This window comes from Drosophila teissieri, chromosome 4, assembly GCF_016746235.2.
Source record: "Drosophila teissieri strain GT53w chromosome 4, Prin_Dtei_1.1, whole genome shotgun sequence".
Lineage (NCBI taxonomy): Eukaryota > Metazoa > Arthropoda > Insecta > Diptera > Drosophilidae > Drosophila > Drosophila teissieri.
The window spans coordinates 906,452-923,832 of NC_053033.1; the positions used below are offsets into that span (position 1 = coordinate 906,452).

Sequence of the window (17,381 nt, forward strand, 5' to 3'; positions counted from 1 at the left end):
AAGTCATTTAATGTTATTAATTTTTTTAATTCATAATTTTATAATAATACAGTGGCCCCCAAAATTGACCGAAAAAATATTCGTACCTATAACTTTAAGTCTGGAGAGCTAATATTCTTAGACATCAATATCAGTGGAGAGCCCCCACCAGATGTTACTTGGTATCAAAACAACAAGTCTGTTCAAGCAACATCATTTAGTCATATAGAGAATATTCCGTATAACACTAAATACATAAATAACAACCCCGAACGGAAAGATACTGGACTCTACAAAATCTCAGCGCATAACTTTTACGGCCAGGATCAAGTCGAGTTTCAAATAAATATTATAAGTAAGTTAACAATTAAATTATTATCTAGGAAAACAAGTTAACTTTTCCCTTTTATTAATTAGCGAAACCCTGCAGACCTGAAGGTCCATTAGAAGTATCAGAAGTACACAAGGATGGTTGTAAGCTGAAATGGAAAAAACCCAAGGACGATGGAGGTGAACCAATTGACTGCTATTTGGTTGAGAAATTCGACCCAGATACGGGTATTTGGTTGCCTGTTGGCAGGTCCGACGTACCTGAGTACAACGTAGATGGCTTGGTCCCAGGTCATGATTACAAGTTCCGGGTAAAAGCTGTAAACAAGGAAGGGGAATCGGAACCACTGGAAACTTTGGGTTCAATAATTGCCAAGGATCCATTTAGTAAGTTAAAAAATTATAGAAATATAAAACTTTATAAGATATCATTACATTTGCTTAGCCGTTCCATCGAAGCCTGGCATTCCAGAACCTACCGATTGGACTGCAAATAAGGTAGAACTTGCTTGGCCAGAACCAGCAAGTGATGGTGGATCGCCGATACAAGGCTATATAGTTGAGGTAAAAGACAAATATAGCCCTCTTTGGGAAAAGGCTTTGGAAACCAATTCTCCAACTCCAATTGCAACGGTTCCAGGCCTTATCGAAGGAAATGAATACCAGTTCCGAGTAGTTGCCTTGAATAAGGGTGGCCAATCGGAGCCTTCGGATCCAAGCAAAATCTTTACAGCTAAGCCGCGTTATCTTGCCCCCAAGATAGACCGTAGAAATCTTCGTGATATTACTCTGTCGTCCGGAACCGCTCTTAAATTAGATGCAAATATAACAGGCGAGCCAGCTCCAAAAGTAGAGTGGAAATATTCCAATTACCATCTGCAATCAGGAAAAAATGTTACAATCGAAACTCCTGACTACTATACAAAATTAGTTATTAGACCTACGCAGCGAAATGATTCTGGAGAATATTTGGTCTCAGCTACTAACAGTTCTGGAAAAGACAGCGTGCTTGTAAACGTGGTTATCACAGATAAGCCCTCACCTCCTAACGGACCACTTCAAATATCCGATGTGCACAAGGAGGGTTGCCACCTTAAATGGAAGCGTCCAAGTGATGATGGAGGAACGCCAATTGAGTATTTCCAAATTGACAAATTAGACCCTGAAACTGGGTGCTGGATTCCATCTTGTCGATCAACCGAACCCCAAGTGGATATTACAGGTCTTACTCCTGGAAATGAATATAGGTTCCGAGTATCTGCTGTAAATGCTGAAGGTGAATCACAGCCCTTGATAGGTGATGAATCTATAGTTGCAAAAAATCCATTCGATGAACCTGGTAAGCCCGAGAACCTTAAAGCAACTGATTGGGATAAGGACCATGTGGACTTAGCGTGGACCCCCCCCCTAACTGATGGCGGATCACCAATTTCTGGCTATATTATTGAAAAAAGGGATAAATATGGAAAGTGGGAGCGGACCATTGACGTTCCTGCAGATCATTGCAAAGCGACCGTTCCAGATCTTGTCGAGGGCCAAGCCTACGAGTTCCGAGTTTCCGCGGTCAACGCAGCTGGGACTGGAGAGCCATCTGATGCTACTCCACCTATAATTGCCAAGGCTCGCAACAAACCACCTGTTATAGATAGATCTAACCTGATAGAAGTGCGTATTAAAGCTGGACAGTCTTTTACATTCGATTGCAAGGTATCTGGGGAGCCAGCGCCTAAGACGAAATGGCTGCTCAAGAAAAAAGAAGTTTATTCAAAGGACAACGTTAAGGTAACTAATGTTGACTACAATACTAAACTAAAAGTAAATGGTGCAACCAGATCTGACACCGGTATATATACAGTGTTTGCAGAAAACGTAAACGGAGAAGACAGTGCAGATGTTAAGGTAACTGTCATTGACAAACCTGCACCGCCAAACGGGCCGCTTAAGGTTGATGAAATAAATGCCGAATCTTGTACTTTGAACTGGAATCCCCCAGACGACGATGGGGGACAACCAATAGATAACTATGTCGTTGAAAAATTAGATGAAACAACAGGACGTTGGATACCTGCTGGGGAGACTGACGGGCCAGCCACCGCACTTAAGGTAAAGGGCCTTACCCCTGGTCATAAGTACAAATTCCGAGTACGTGCCAAAAATCGTCAGGGAACATCAGAACCACTTACAACATCACAAGCCATCATGGCCAAAAATCCATTCAATGAACCTACAAAGCCGGGTACTCCAACCATAAAAGACTTTGACAAAGAATTTGTTGATCTTGAATGGACCAGACCAGAGGCTGATGGTGGATCTCCCATAACGGGGTATATAGTTGAGAAACGCGACAAATTCTCCCCTGATTGGGAAAAATGCGTTGAGATCAGTGATGACATCACCAATGCTCACGTTCCTGACTTGGTTGAAGGCTTTAAATATGAATTCCGCGTCAGAGCAGTAAATAAAGCTGGTCCAGGCTTACCCAGTGATGCAACTGAAACACATATAGCTCGTCCCAAGAACACACCTCCAAAAATAGATCGAAACTACATGACAGATATAAAAATTAAAGCTGGAAATGTATTTGAATTTGATGTACCAGTAACTGGGGAGCCTTTACCAAGCAAAGATTGGACTCACGAATGCAATATGATCATAAACACCGATCGAGTAAAAATTTCAAATTTCTATGACCGCTCTAAAATAAGAATACTTGATTCGAAGCGATCCGACACAGGCGACTATACTTTAACAGCCCGTAACGTAAACGGTACAGATAGGCACACTGTAAAAGTTACAGTCCTGGATGCTCCCAGTGTGCCAGAAGGCCCATTACGTAATGGTGATGTTAGCAAAAACGTTATAGTACTTCGATGGCGGCCTCCCAAGGATGATGGTGGCTCAGAGATTACTCATTATGTTGTGGAAAAAATGGATAATGAAGCCATGCGCTGGGTGCCCGTTGGTGATTGTACTGATACCGAAATCAGAGCGGATAATCTAATTGAAAACCATGATTACAGTTTTAGGGTAAGAGCTGTCAATAAGCAAGGACAATCACAACCGCTCACAACTTCTCAGCCTATAACAGCAAAAGATCCCTATTCACACCCAGATAAACCTGGACAACCGCAAGCTACAGATTGGGGTACAAATTTTGTAGATTTGGAGTGGGCCGCTCCAAAGAAAGATGGCGGAGCACCCATTTCTTCATATATTATAGAAAAAAGACCAAAGTTTGGTCAATGGGAACGGGCTGCTGTTGTGCCAGGTGATGATTGCAAGGCCCATGTACCGGAACTTACATATGGTGGAGAATACGAGTTCCGGGTCATTGCCGTTAACCGAGGAGGTCCTAGCGATCCATCTGATCCGTCTAGCACCATTATATGCAAGCCACGTTTCCTTGCTCCATTCTTTGACAAGTCACTGTTAAACGATATAACAGTCCATGCTGGAAAGCGTTTAGGTTGGACATTACCAATTGAAGCGTCTCCGAAACCATCCATAACATGGCTATATAATGGAAAAGAAATAGGTTCAAATTCACGAGGCGAGTGTGGTCTTTTCCAAAACGAATTAACCTTTGAAATTTTATCCTCACTTAGAAGCGACGAAGGTCGTTATACTTTAATATTGAAGAATGAGCATGGATCATTTGATGCATCAGCACATGCAACGGTATTGGATCGACCATCGCCTCCACAAGGACCTCTGGATATAACAAAGATAACAAGAGATGGATGCCACTTAGCCTGGAATGTTCCGGATGATGACGGTGGTTCGCCTATATTGCATTATATTATAGAGAAAATGGACTTATCTCGAAGCACTTGGTCCGATGCTGGTATGAGCACACATATAGTTCATGATATCACTCGCCTTGTCCACCGCAAGGAGTATATGTTCCGTGTTAAAGCAGTCAATGCAATTGGGGAATCCGATCCCTTAGAAGCAGCAAATAGTATAATTGCTAAAAACGAGTTTGACGAGCCTGATGCGCCTGGAAAACCAAATATTACTGATTGGGATCGTGACCATATAGACTTGCAATGGGCTGTCCCAAAAAGCGACGGTGGAGCTCCGATTAGTGAATACATCATACAGAAAAAGGAAAAGGGTAGTCCTTACTGGACTAATGTACTACATGTTCCATCAAATAAGAACATAGCCACAGTTCCAGACTTAACCGAGGGTCAAGAGTATGAATTTAGAGTTATTGCTGTTAATCAAGCAGGTCAATCTGAACCTTCAGAGCCATCTGACATGATTATGGCAAAGCCGCGCTACCTTCCACCAAAAATAATAACTCCACTCAACGAAATTCGTATTAAATGTGGGCTCATATTTCACACAGATATACATTTTATTGGTGAGCCAGCACCAGAAGCGACATGGACACTTAATAACAATCCCCTAATGTCGAATGACCGATCGACAATTACATCAATTGGTCACCACACCGTAGTACATACTGTTAACTGTAAAAGGTCTGACTCCGGAGTCTACCACCTATTACTGCGTAATAGTTCTGGAATCGATGAAGGCAGCTTCGAACTTGTAGTACTTGACCGGCCGGGGCCGCCAGAAGGTCCAATGGAATATGAAGAAATTACTGCGAACTCTGTGACTATATCATGGAAACCACCAAAAGATAATGGAGGATCTGAAATATCATCTTATATTATAGAAAAACGTGATCTTTCCCATGGCGGTGGGTGGGTTCCAGCAGTAAATTATGTTAGTGCAAAATACAACCATGCCCTGGTGCCCAGACTTCTGGAAGGAACCATGTACGAGTTTAGAGTTATGGCCGAAAACCTTCAAGGACGTTCCGATCCACTTACTACCGACCAACCGGTGATTGCCAAAAATCAATACACAGTGCCGGGAGCTCCTGGAAAGCCAGAACTAATTGACAGCGATAAGAATCATATTTCAATTAAATGGAAGCAACCAATTAGTAATGGAGGATCCCCAATTATCGGTTACGACGTTGAACGTCGCGACGTCAATACTGGCCGATGGATAAAAATAAATGGACAACCAGTACCTACTACTGAATATCAAGATGATAGAGTAACACCGAACCATCAATATCAATACAGAATATCGGCGGTTAACGCTGCGGGTAATGGTAAAACTTCCGAACCTTCGGCCACTTTCGATGCTCGACCATTGCGTGAAAAGCCAAGATTTTATTTTGATGGGTTGATAGGAAAACGTGTTAAAGTACGTGCAGGTGAGCCGGTTAAAGTGAATATCCCCATATCTGGGGCACCTACTCCGACTATTGAATGGAAGCGAGGTGATCTCAAGCTACAAGAAGGTAAACGCGTATCTTACGAGACTAACTCGGAACGTACTCTATTTCGAATTGATGATTCAAGCAGACGGGATTCTGGAAAATACATTGTTACCGCTGCTAATGAGTTTGGTAATGATACAGCTGACATTGAAGTTATTGTTGTAGACAAGCCATCACCCCCTGAAGGACCTTTGAGTTATACGGAGATAGCCCCAGATCACATTTCGTTGCATTGGTATTCGCCCAAGGACGATGGTGGCAGCGACATAACGGGATACATAATTGAGTTCACTGAGTTTGGTGTAGATGATTGGAGGTCAGTGCCAGGCACTTGCCCCAAGACCAATTTTACAGTGAAGGGTCTAGTAGAGGGCAAGAAATATGTTTTCCGTGTAAGGGCTGAAAATATCTACGGAGCTTCCGAAGCTCTCGAAGGTAAGCCGGTGTTGGCTAAGTCGCCTTTCGACCCACCCGGAGCACCATCTCAGCCAGCCATTACTACATATACACCAAACTCAGCAAGTTTGGAGTGGCATCCACCAGACGATTGCGGTGGTAAGCCTATTACGGGGTACATTATAGAACGACGCGAACGCGGGGGTGAGTGGATTAAGTGCAACAATTACCCTACACCTAATACATCCTATACAGTACCCAATCTTCGGGACGGAGCTCGTTATGAGTTCCGAGTGCTCGCAGTAAATGAGGCCGGGCCTGGTCACCCGTCAAAGCCCTCCGATCCAATGACTGCTGAGCATCAGCGCTATCGTCCAGATCCGCCGGAGCCACCAAAACCAGATCGTATTTCCAGGAATAGTGTTACATTATCTTGGCGCCCCCCTCGCACCGATGGTAAATCCAGAATAAAAGGGTATTATATCGAAATGCGTCCCAAAAACGAGAAGAATTGGACCATTGTTAACGACATACCTATTAATTCCAATGTATACACAGTGCCAAGCCTTAAGGAAGGAGAAGAGTATTCATTCCGTGTTATCGCTGAAAATGAAGTTGGTCGATCAGAGCCATCTAAGCCATCGCAACCCATCACAATTGAGGAGCAACCGAACAAGCCTTGCATGGAACTCGGAAAGGTCCGAGATATTGTGTGTAGAGCTGGTGATGATTTTAGCATTCACGTACCCTTCCTAGCTTTCCCCAAGCCCAACGCATTTTGGTATTCCAATGACAATATGCTGGATGACAATAATCGTGTGCACCAACATTTGACTGATGATGCAGCATCTGTTGTGGTGAAAAACTCGAAACGCGACGATTCAGGTCAATATCGGCTCCAATTAAAGAATTCATCAGGATTCGATACGGCTACCATTAATGTTAGAGTTTTGGATAGACCATCTCCACCAACACGCATACGTGCTGATGAGTTTTCTGGAGATTCTCTAACATTGTATTGGAATCCACCAAACGATGACGGTGGCTCTGCTATACAAAATTATATTATTGAAAAGAAAGAAGCTCGTTCGTCCTCATGGTCTAAGGTCAGCAGCTATTGCACAGTTCCGTTTGTTAGAATTCGAAACCTTGCGATAAATAAAGAATATGATTTCCGCGTGATAGCGGAAAATAAATATGGTCAATCCGACCCGGCCAATACATCTGAGCCTATAGTTGCAAGACATCCCTTCAATGTCCCCAATACTCCCGGTATTCCTCATGGTATAGACTCTACAGAAGATAGTATAACTATAGCGTGGACGAAACCGAAACACGATGGTGGTTCTCCCATAACCGGCTATATTATTGAAAAACGCTTATTGAGTGATGACAAATGGACCAAGGCAGTTCATGCTGTTTGTCCAGACCTATCTTGTAAAATTCCAAATCTTATTGAAAATGCTGAATACGAGTTTAGGGTAGCCGCAGTAAATGCAGCCGGACAATCGGCCTATAGCGGTTCCAGCGACTTCATCTTCTGTCGCCGACAACCACATGCGCCAAAGATTACTTCAGATTTGTCCATTCGGGATATGACAGTTATTGCAGGAGATGAATTCCGTATAACAGTACCTTATCACGCCAATCCTCGGCCAACTTCCTTATGGACTGTAAATGGTGTAGAAGTAATTCCCGATGAGCGTATTAAATTTGATTCTAATGATTATAATTCAGTTTATTACAATAAATCAGCTAAACGAGGTGAGACTGGATCGTACACCATAACACTTACCAATAACAAGGGTTCAGATACTGCATCATGTCACGTCACAGTGGTAGATAGGCCATTACCACCTCAGGGTCCATTGAATGCATACGACATTACCCCCGACACTTGCACCCTGGCCTGGAAGACTCCATTGGATGATGGTGGTTCACCTATTACAAATTATGTCGTTGAAAAATTGGACAATAGTGGTTCATGGGTTAAGATCTGCAGTTTTGTTCGTAACACTCACTACGATGTCATGGGCTTGGAACCTCAATGCAAATATAACTTCCGTGTAAGAGCAGAAAACCAATACGGTTTATCTGATCCATTGGATATAATCGAACCCATTGTTGCCAAACATCAATTTACAGTCCCGGATGAGCCTGGTCAGCCAAAGGTTATTGACTGGGACTCTGGAAATGTCACTTTGTCTTGGACTCGACCAGTAAGTGATGGAGGGTCCCGCATACAAGGCTATCAAATTGAATATCGGGATATTTTAAACGATTCGACTTGGAATGCGTATGACTACCTTATAAAGGACACTAAGTATCAACTTTACAACTTAATCAATGGCAGTGAATACGAATTCCGTATAAAGGCTAAGAACGCTGCAGGCGTAAGTAAACCATCTTCACCATCACTTAGATTTAAGCTGAAAGGAAAATTCAGTGTACCCTCACCTCCTGGAGCCCCACAAGTAACCAAGGTTGGCAAAAACTATATCGACTTAAAGTGGGAGAAACCTTCAACAGATGGTGGATCTCGCATTACTGGCTACATTATTGAACGAAGAGACATCGGTGGAGCCGTATGGGTAAAGTGTAATGATTACAATGTTTTGGATACAGAATACACGGTTATGAACCTCATCGAGATGGGTGATTACGAATTCCGCATATATGCTGTCAATTCCGCTGGACGCTCAGAACCTAGTTTATGTACCATGCCAATCAAGGTTTGCGAGGTACTTGGTGGTGAGAAACCTGATTGGATTACGCGACTACAAGACAGGGTAGCACCCTTTGGCAAAGATTATACTTTACAATGCGCTGCCTCAGGTAAACCAAGTCCAACCGCAAGGTGGCTTCGCAATGGAAAAGAAATTCAATTGGGGGGGGGCAGAATTACATGCGACAGTAAGGATGGGCTCTTCCGACTGCATATATCTAATGTTCAAACTGGAGACGATGGTGACTACACATGTGAGGCAATGAATTCTCTCGGATTCGTTAACACATCAGGTTATCTAAAAATTGGCTCACCACCTATCATTAACAGATGCCCCCATGAACTTAACTTACCCGAAGGAGACAATTCAAAGATCAAGATTTTCTACTCTGGCGACCAGCCACTAACTGTGATATTAAAGAAAAACAATGAAGTCATATCTGATATTAATGATGATACGCATGTTAAGGTAAACATATTTGACGATTACGTAGCGATTTGCATTCGTAACATTGTAAAAAGCGATGCTGGCACATATCAAATTGAATTCACCAATGATTCTGGTAGTGCCACAGGGCAGTTTAATGTACACATCACCGGCATGCCTTCAGCTCCAACCGGACCCTTGGGTACCTCTTACATTAACAAAAACTCCTGTACATTAAGCTGGCGTCCGCCTTCCTACGATGGTGGTCTTAAAGTTACTCACTACGTGGTCGAGAGGAAAGATGTGTCATCACCTCACTGGATAACTGTTTCTAGTACCTGCAAAGATACAGCCTTCAATGTACAAGGGCTTATTGAGAACCAAGAATACATTTTCCGAGTGATGGCTGTAAATGAGAACGGAATGGGTCCACCACTAGAGGGGTTAAATCCACTTCGAGCCAAAGACCCAATTGACCCACCATCGCCGCCTGGCATTCCTCAAATTACTGAAATCGGAGGCGACTTTGTGCATTTGGAATGGAGTAAGCCGGAATCGGATGGCGGTGCTCACATTCAAGGCTATTGGATCGATAAGCGTGAAGTAGGCAGCAACACCTGGCAGCGTGTAAACACTACTATCTGTGCTGCCAATCAAATAAACTGTCTCAATCTGATTGAAGGTCGGCAGTACGAGTTCCGTATCTTTGCTCAAAATGTAGCAGGTCTCTCGAAAGAATCAACCGCTTCCCAAGCAGTCAAGATAATAGATCCACAGGCGGCTTCTCCTCCATTGATTGTGAAACCGCTACGCGATGCCAATTGCATTCAAAATCACAACGCCCAATTCACATGCACAATAAGTGGCGTTCCTAAACCAACCATAACTTGGTATAAAGGAGCTCGCGAAATCAGTAATGGGGCACGATATCACATGTACTCAGAAGGTGACAATCATTTCCTAAATATCAACGACATATTTGGCGAAGACGCTGATGAATATGTTTGTCGCGCTGTAAACAAGGCTGGAGCAAAATCAACACGCGCCGCATTGGCTATTATGAGTAAGTATATATATATATATAAATATATATACATATATATTTATATGTGCGTTTTTGGTATACAAAATCTTTTGAATATTTTTAAACTTTTTAGCTGCTCCAAAATTAAACGTCCCACCAAGATTTAGAGATACTGCTTACTTCGATAAGGGTGAAAATGTTGTAATCAAAATTCCCTTCACTGGTTTCCCAAAACCACGTATACATTGGGTTAGGGACGGTGAAAATATTGAATCCGGTGGTCACTACACTGTGGAAGTTAAGGAACGACATGCTGTTCTTATCATTCGCGATGGATCGCACTTGGACTCGGGACCTTATAGGATTACAGCAGAAAACGAACTTGGTTCGGATACAGCTATAATACAAGTGCAAATTAGTGATCGTCCAGATCCTCCACGATTCCCCTTAATTGAAAGTATTGGCACAGATTCGTTGTCTCTTAGTTGGAAATCTCCTATATGGGACGGTGGCAGCGACATAACGAATTACTACGTAGAGCGTCGGGAGCACCCATTATCTTCGTGGATACGCGTCGGAAATACGAGGTTTACGTCTATGGCAGTCAGCGGCTTGACTCCAGGAAAAGAGTACGATTTCCGCATATTTGCTGATAATGTATATGGGCGGTCTGACTCTTCCGATACTAGCACTCTGATCAAGACTAAGGAGTCTATTAGAAAGAAACCGATTGAACGTAAGTGGGAAATTGATGCAAATGGGCGGAAACTACGTGGAAAAGCAGATGGACCAGTTAAAGATTACGATTCATATGTGTTTGACATTTATTCCAAGTTCGTTCCGCAACCCGTGGAAATATCTCAGCAAAGTGTATATGATAGGTATGATATCCTTGAGGAAATCGGAACAGGTGCATTTGGAGTAGTACATCGCTGTCGCGAGAGAAGCACTGGAAATATTTTTGCTGCCAAGTTTATTCCAGTATCGCATTCAGTTGAGAAAGACTTGATACGTCGAGAAATAGATATAATGAATCAATTGCACCATCAGAAGCTTATCAACTTGCACGATGCTTTCGAAGACGATGATGAAATGATCCTAATACTGGAATTGTAAGAAACACCCAAAATATACTTATATTATTATTATTATTATTATTATCTTATTTTAGCTTATCCGGAGGAGAATTATTTGAACGCATTACTGCTGAAGGTTATGTAATGACGGAAGCTGAAGTTATAAACTATATGAGGCAAATTTGCGAGGGCATTAGACATATGCACGAACAAAATATTATCCACTTGGACATAAAACCAGAGAATATAATGTGCCAAACTCGTTCAAGCACAAATGTTAAACTTATCGACTTTGGACTAGCAACGCGCCTTGATCCAAATGAAGTTGTTAAAATTACAACAGGAACGGCTGAGTTCGCAGCACCGGAGATCGTTAACAGGGAGCCAGTCGGCTTCTACACTGATATGTGGGCTGCTGGAGTACTATCCTATGTTCTGTAAGGTTCTATATCTTTTGTAATTTTTTCAATTTTTTTACATAAAACAATACACTCAAAGCTTATATGTCCTGACAGGTGTGCCCAAAACAGTAAGCTATTGGAATTATCTAAAAGTTTGTTATTTAAATTTAATCTAAGTACATATAGTATTTATTCGGCAGAAGATATATAGATTTTAGCCAGAAATCTAAAGCACTAATGGAGACATTTGCGACTATATAAAATATGTATTCTTTATTAGTGTTACCCAAACCGATATAGACATTGCCGTCCAAGTTGCTTGCCGTCCAAGGAAAAGTTGCTTGTTTAATCTTAATCTTGGTACAATGTAAATACCCGCCAAAAAGTATATAGGTTTCAGTCAGAAGTTTCAGACATTTGCGACCATATAAAATATATATTCTTGATTAGTATTACCCAATTTTACGCATTTTTACGCAATCCACTCTCTCATTTTTTAAGCTATTTGCAATAGTTGTCCCTCGTAAAGTAAAGAGAATTCCAGATTCGTTTAAAAATTCCTAACAGGTAAAAGAAAGAGTCGCTTGGGTCATGTCCGTCTGTCTCTCAGCACGTATGAACGCCGAGACTTCGTGAACTATAAGACCTAGAACATACTAGTGACGCCTACGCAGCGCAAGTTGGTTTCACAGCCCACTAGGATCATAACGCTAAAAGCTGTGTAGCTTGAACTATTAGAAATCTATAAAAAGCTGAGTTAGCTTTAACCAGTCTTAGATCCATAGTTATTTTTACCCTTCGCAGGCTCGACCAAGATTAGTAAAATATAATAATGTCTCTGTTGTTTTAGGTTAAGCGGATTATCACCCTTTGCTGGTGATAATGATGTTCAAACTCTCAAGAACGTAAAGGCCTGCGATTGGGATTTCGATTTCGAATCCTTTAAGTACATATCTGAAGAAGCTAAGGACTTTATTAAAAAATTGCTTGTTAGAAACAAGGAAAAGCGTATGACTGCTCACGAATGTCTTCTGCATCCTTGGCTGACGGGAGAACATTGTGCTATGAAACAGATAATCAATCGTGATCGTTATCTGGCGTATCGAGAAAAACTAAGAAGGAAATATGAAGACTTTGAGAGGTACCTGTTGCCGATTGGCCGTCTGTCTGAATACTCATCTCTAAGAAAGTTGCTAATGGAGAAATACAAGATTCATGATGCTGTTTTTGATCGGCGTCAAGCAGCGCCACGTTTTGTAATTCGACCATCTTCACAATTTTGCTATGAGGGACAAAGCGTAAAGTTCTACTGCAGATGCATTGCAATAGCTACCCCTACCCTCACTTGGTCACATAATAATATTGAGTTGCGACAGAGTGTCAAGTTTATGAAACGATACGTTGGAGATGATTACTACTTCATCATTAACCGAGTTAAGTTGGACGATCGAGGAGAATATATTATTCGAGCAGAAAATCACTATGGCTCCAGAGAAGAAGTCGTCTTCCTAAATGTTCAACCCTTACCAAAAGAACAGCCAAGGTACCGAACGGAATCAACTCCGGTGCGCAGACGTGAACCCTTGCCGTACACTTTCTGGCAGGAACAGTCCGAGACGGCACCCAGTTTCACATTCCTTTTGCGGCCCCGCGTCATGCAGGCTCGCGATACATGCAAACTTCTGTGTTGCTTAAGTGGCAAGCCAGTACCTAATGTAAAGTGGTACAAGGACGGCCGAGAGCTTAGCAAATACGAGTATGCTATGACTCACTCTGATGGAGTGGTCACCATGGAAATAATTGACTGCAAGCCATCCGATTCAGGAAAATACAGTTGTAAGGCAACAAACTGTCACGGAACAGACGAAACAGATTGTGTTGTGATTGTTGAAGGTAAACTAAAAACGTTTATTTTGTAAGTTGTAAAACAATGCAGGAAAACATAGGCTAAGTAAAAGGATCTACATTTTTTTTTTTAAATATTTAAATAAATTATTAATTTATTGTTATGGAAATTATTTATATCATAGTATTTAGTAAATTACATGTCTTCAGAGTTTTTCTTACAATGCTTTACTGGCAGAGGGGCTTAATTTTTATTTCTTTTTTCCGATATATAACCAAATGGCATTAATGACTCTTTTGTATAATGCCTACTAGACGAAATTTTAGTAGTTAGTAAATTACTTATCTTCAGAATTTTTTCTTATAATACTTTTCTGGTAGAGAGGCCCAATTTCCATTTTTTTTCCGACATACAAAGAAATGACATTAAATACACTTTTGTATAATGCCTAGCTGAATGAGATATTTTTATCAATCGTTTGAATTTAGAAAGAAAAATTGTTGAGTGGTGCCTTACGTTTTAGGATTAAATATTAATTAGGAATATAAGATCATAATACATTTTGATAAAAAACTGAAATTAACTTAAGATTTAAATTTAAGATTAATATTAAATTCTATATTATAGACAGATGTGTAATCTTTAATGTACTGAGAACGTTTAAGTAATCTACATATATGTGTTCTTACTCTTTGCTATAATACATTTTTAAATTAAATTTTTCCCAGGAGAATGGGTTACGCCTGAGCAGGCTCAACTCGCCCACAATTTTCTTTACTCAGGAGGTAAATGATAATAATAAAATAAATCCAAACTAGAAATACATATTTACCGTCAGCATGCTCGTATACCTACTTAAAATTTTACTCCATTAAACGTTAAAAAGAACGAGAAGGTTTAATAGATTCGACGGCAAAAATGTTTAACCGTTATAATTGTCCTTTTTTTGCGCAGATTTTTACAGCTACACCTATTATAGCTTAATTATACTGTGAAATATAGAAGAGTAGCATTGGTGGTTTCCAAAAAAAATGTCATTTATTACGATGCACTAAATCCAAATACGTTTACAAATTTAAGCTTTCAAATGTATAATAACATAACATATATACATATGTACATACAGTTTCGTGCGTAAGACTTTGTATGCATATTTGAGTTTTGAAATGTCACATATGCCCACTTATACTTATTTTTGGCCAATAATGCATAATAATAAAGCATATTTTTTGTCCCATCAATATAATTTAAAAAAGGTCTCATTTTGTAACACATTTTAATCAGATAAATGAAGTATTGGTACTAATGAATAGAGCATGATATTCATAAAGACAGATAAAATACCTATTTCATTAAACGACACGCAAACGAGTTCTTTACTTTGACCACGATTTTAAATTGGGACTTGCTGCTATTTTTGTAATAAATTTATATTATACATTTATCATAGGTACTCATATATTCTATTAGGGTCAATATTATTTAGACTTTTGTTAAAATCGTAGTAAATCGATTGTAAATTGTCGTAGTAAGGAGTAGGCGTTATATGAAACTATATAAGTGAGCTCGATTTAAAACAAAATATTAACACCCAGTTTTTTAAAACCATACGAACTGCAGTTACAGTAAATTTTATTAAACATTTTTATTTTGGAATGCATTGTCTAACTAAACAGATAGGAAATACATAGAGCAGCCAATTAAGCCAGCTCCCCTCCCAATAGTAACATCACGGCAATTCACATCATCTTCAGTCAATAGCACATCTGAGTCGCAGGTAAGTAATAAAAGAATCTTTTGATCTTTTTATATTTATTATTTTGTTATAGGCTGACAAAGCAATTGTGTCCAACTCAAACTCTTCAAGCTCGCAGAATAGCATTATAAACAAGAAGAAGTATGCATCAAATACTTTACAGGCCCCCGGAAGCCCGTCAAGGTCACGAAGTGCTACCAAAGAGCTTATACGTACGTATTTATTAAATATATATCCATATGCTCCATACGAAAATTCTTTTTCATATATATGCCATCTTAGTTCCCCCAGATGATTCATTAATGTGCAAACCGGAATTTACGAAGCCCCTTCACGATTTAACAATTCGTGATGGAGAACAGTTGATACTAACTTGCCATGTAAAAGGTGATCCAGAGCCTCAAATCTCTTGGGCGAAAAATGGAAAGTCACTATCATCTTCTGATATTATGGATTTGAGGTATAAAAATGGCATTGCAACTTTAACTATCAATGAGGTGTTTCCTGAAGACGAGGGTGTGATCACTTGTACGGCCACAAATTCTATTCGAGCCGTCGAAACTAAATGCAAACTAACAATACAGCGTAAGTAGATTTTCCTGATTATAAATATTATTTGTCCTTACCGTTTAAAGCAACTGCGTTAATAAACAGTTAAACGTTTGTATTTGTATTATAATAATTAATTAAATAAATACTTTTGTTTTATATCAATTTTGCTTAAGCCAGTAAAGTTGATATTCCTAAATTTGTAACATTTCGTAATCTTTATCTAAAAGTTTATTTTACTTAATTTTTCTGTTTTCTAAACATATAAATAAAAATCAATTTTCTTTTTAAGCACTGGATAAGAACCTAAGCAAGCGAAAAGTGAATGCCGGCGACAAAGCGCCGAAAATAGTTAGTCACTTGGAGTCGAGGTTTGTTAGGGATGGCGATGCGGTTACTTTGGCTTGCCGTATAATTGGAGCTCAACATTTTGATGTCGTATGGCTACACAATAACAAAGAGATAAAGCCGAGCAAGGATTTCCAATACACCAACGAGGCCAACATATATAGATTACAAATTGCAGAGATATTTCCGGAAGATGGCGGTACCTACACTTGCGAGGCCTTCAATGATGTAGGCGAATCCTTCAGTACCTGCACAATAAATGTAACAGTGCCAGGAGACGATTCTACGCATCCGGCCTTTGTAAAGTTTCCCACGTCAGTTTCAGTACTTGAGGGAGAGAGTACCACATTTGAATGCGAAATAGATTCTGAGCTCCTAAATTTGGTTTGGCTGAAAGATGGCAAACCCATTGACGAAACTCTTCCACGTTTCTCTTTTACGAAAGATAACCTCCGATACTTATTTGCAGTGGCTAAGTGTAATATGGACGATGTTGGTCAATACCAAGCTAAGGCGGTATCCAGGAAGGGCGAAAGTATATGTGCGTTTTCAATGAACGTTCACACAGCCGAGTCCTAAGCTGCTTCGGATAGACAAATTACATTATTAAACAAAAGATAGAACCACATATATTGTATACACATATATTAAGCATATGCCAAAATTTGACTGCTCATCAAAAGTCGCATTCATCATCAAACAAATATACTATACATAGGCGTTTATGTATATAAGTATATGTAAAGTTTATGCATTTCAACCAAATCGTCCATAATTTTGGAATATTAGATTTTTACTTGCAAGCCATTTTTCACGCATAATACGTAGAAATACTATTAATCAAAAAATAATATTTAAGAAAATATGTATTGTAATTGAAAACCTTCATTTGTACAAATGACGATGAACTCACAGGAACCAATCGAAAATAACGAGGGCTTCGCTACTTGAGTGACTACTGGCATCCTCAACAATAAGATCCAAACCGCATTAGCCATTCAAGTAGTTGAAACTTCTACTTCTCGAACAGAATTCTGTATAACTTACGAAACATAAAGACAAATATGTGGCACGCGGGCTCTACTTGACATAAAAATAAATGTAAAACTTTTATTATACTAATTTTAAAATATAATATTTATTGGTGTTAACATTTTTTTCAGTTGGGTTTCATTTAATTTACACTATATTGAACGCGTTGCAAAGGGTTAAACAATTT

General features: G+C 39.9%; 1 protein-coding gene across 27 annotated transcripts in view; it reads left to right on the forward strand.

Annotated features, from left to right (window-relative positions):
* Positions 1 to 17,284, forward strand: part of LOC122622914 (twitchin) — a 52,370-nt gene extending 35,086 nt beyond the window's left edge. For 25 of the 27 annotated variants that reach the window (XM_043801639.1, XM_043801626.1, XM_043801652.1 and 22 more), the window contains 11 exons: positions 53 to 334; positions 397 to 696; positions 755 to 10,225; positions 10,320 to 11,298; positions 11,358 to 11,699; positions 12,514 to 13,556; positions 14,238 to 14,294; positions 15,186 to 15,286; positions 15,339 to 15,477; positions 15,548 to 15,850; positions 16,107 to 17,284. In XM_043801639.1, the coding sequence (XP_043657574.1) occupies positions 53 to 334; positions 397 to 696; positions 755 to 10,225; positions 10,320 to 11,298; positions 11,358 to 11,699; positions 12,514 to 13,556; positions 14,238 to 14,294; positions 15,186 to 15,286; positions 15,339 to 15,477; positions 15,548 to 15,850; positions 16,107 to 16,741 (13,652 nt within the window). In that variant the 3' untranslated portion in view covers positions 16,742 to 17,284. The remainder of the gene's footprint in view (positions 1 to 52; positions 335 to 396; positions 697 to 754; positions 10,226 to 10,319; positions 11,299 to 11,357; positions 11,700 to 12,513; positions 13,557 to 14,237; positions 14,295 to 15,185; positions 15,287 to 15,338; positions 15,478 to 15,547; positions 15,851 to 16,106) is intronic. The other 2 variants (XM_043801631.1, XM_043801655.1) reach the window with 1 other exon arrangement.
* Positions 17,285 to 17,381: the final 97 nt, after the last annotated feature.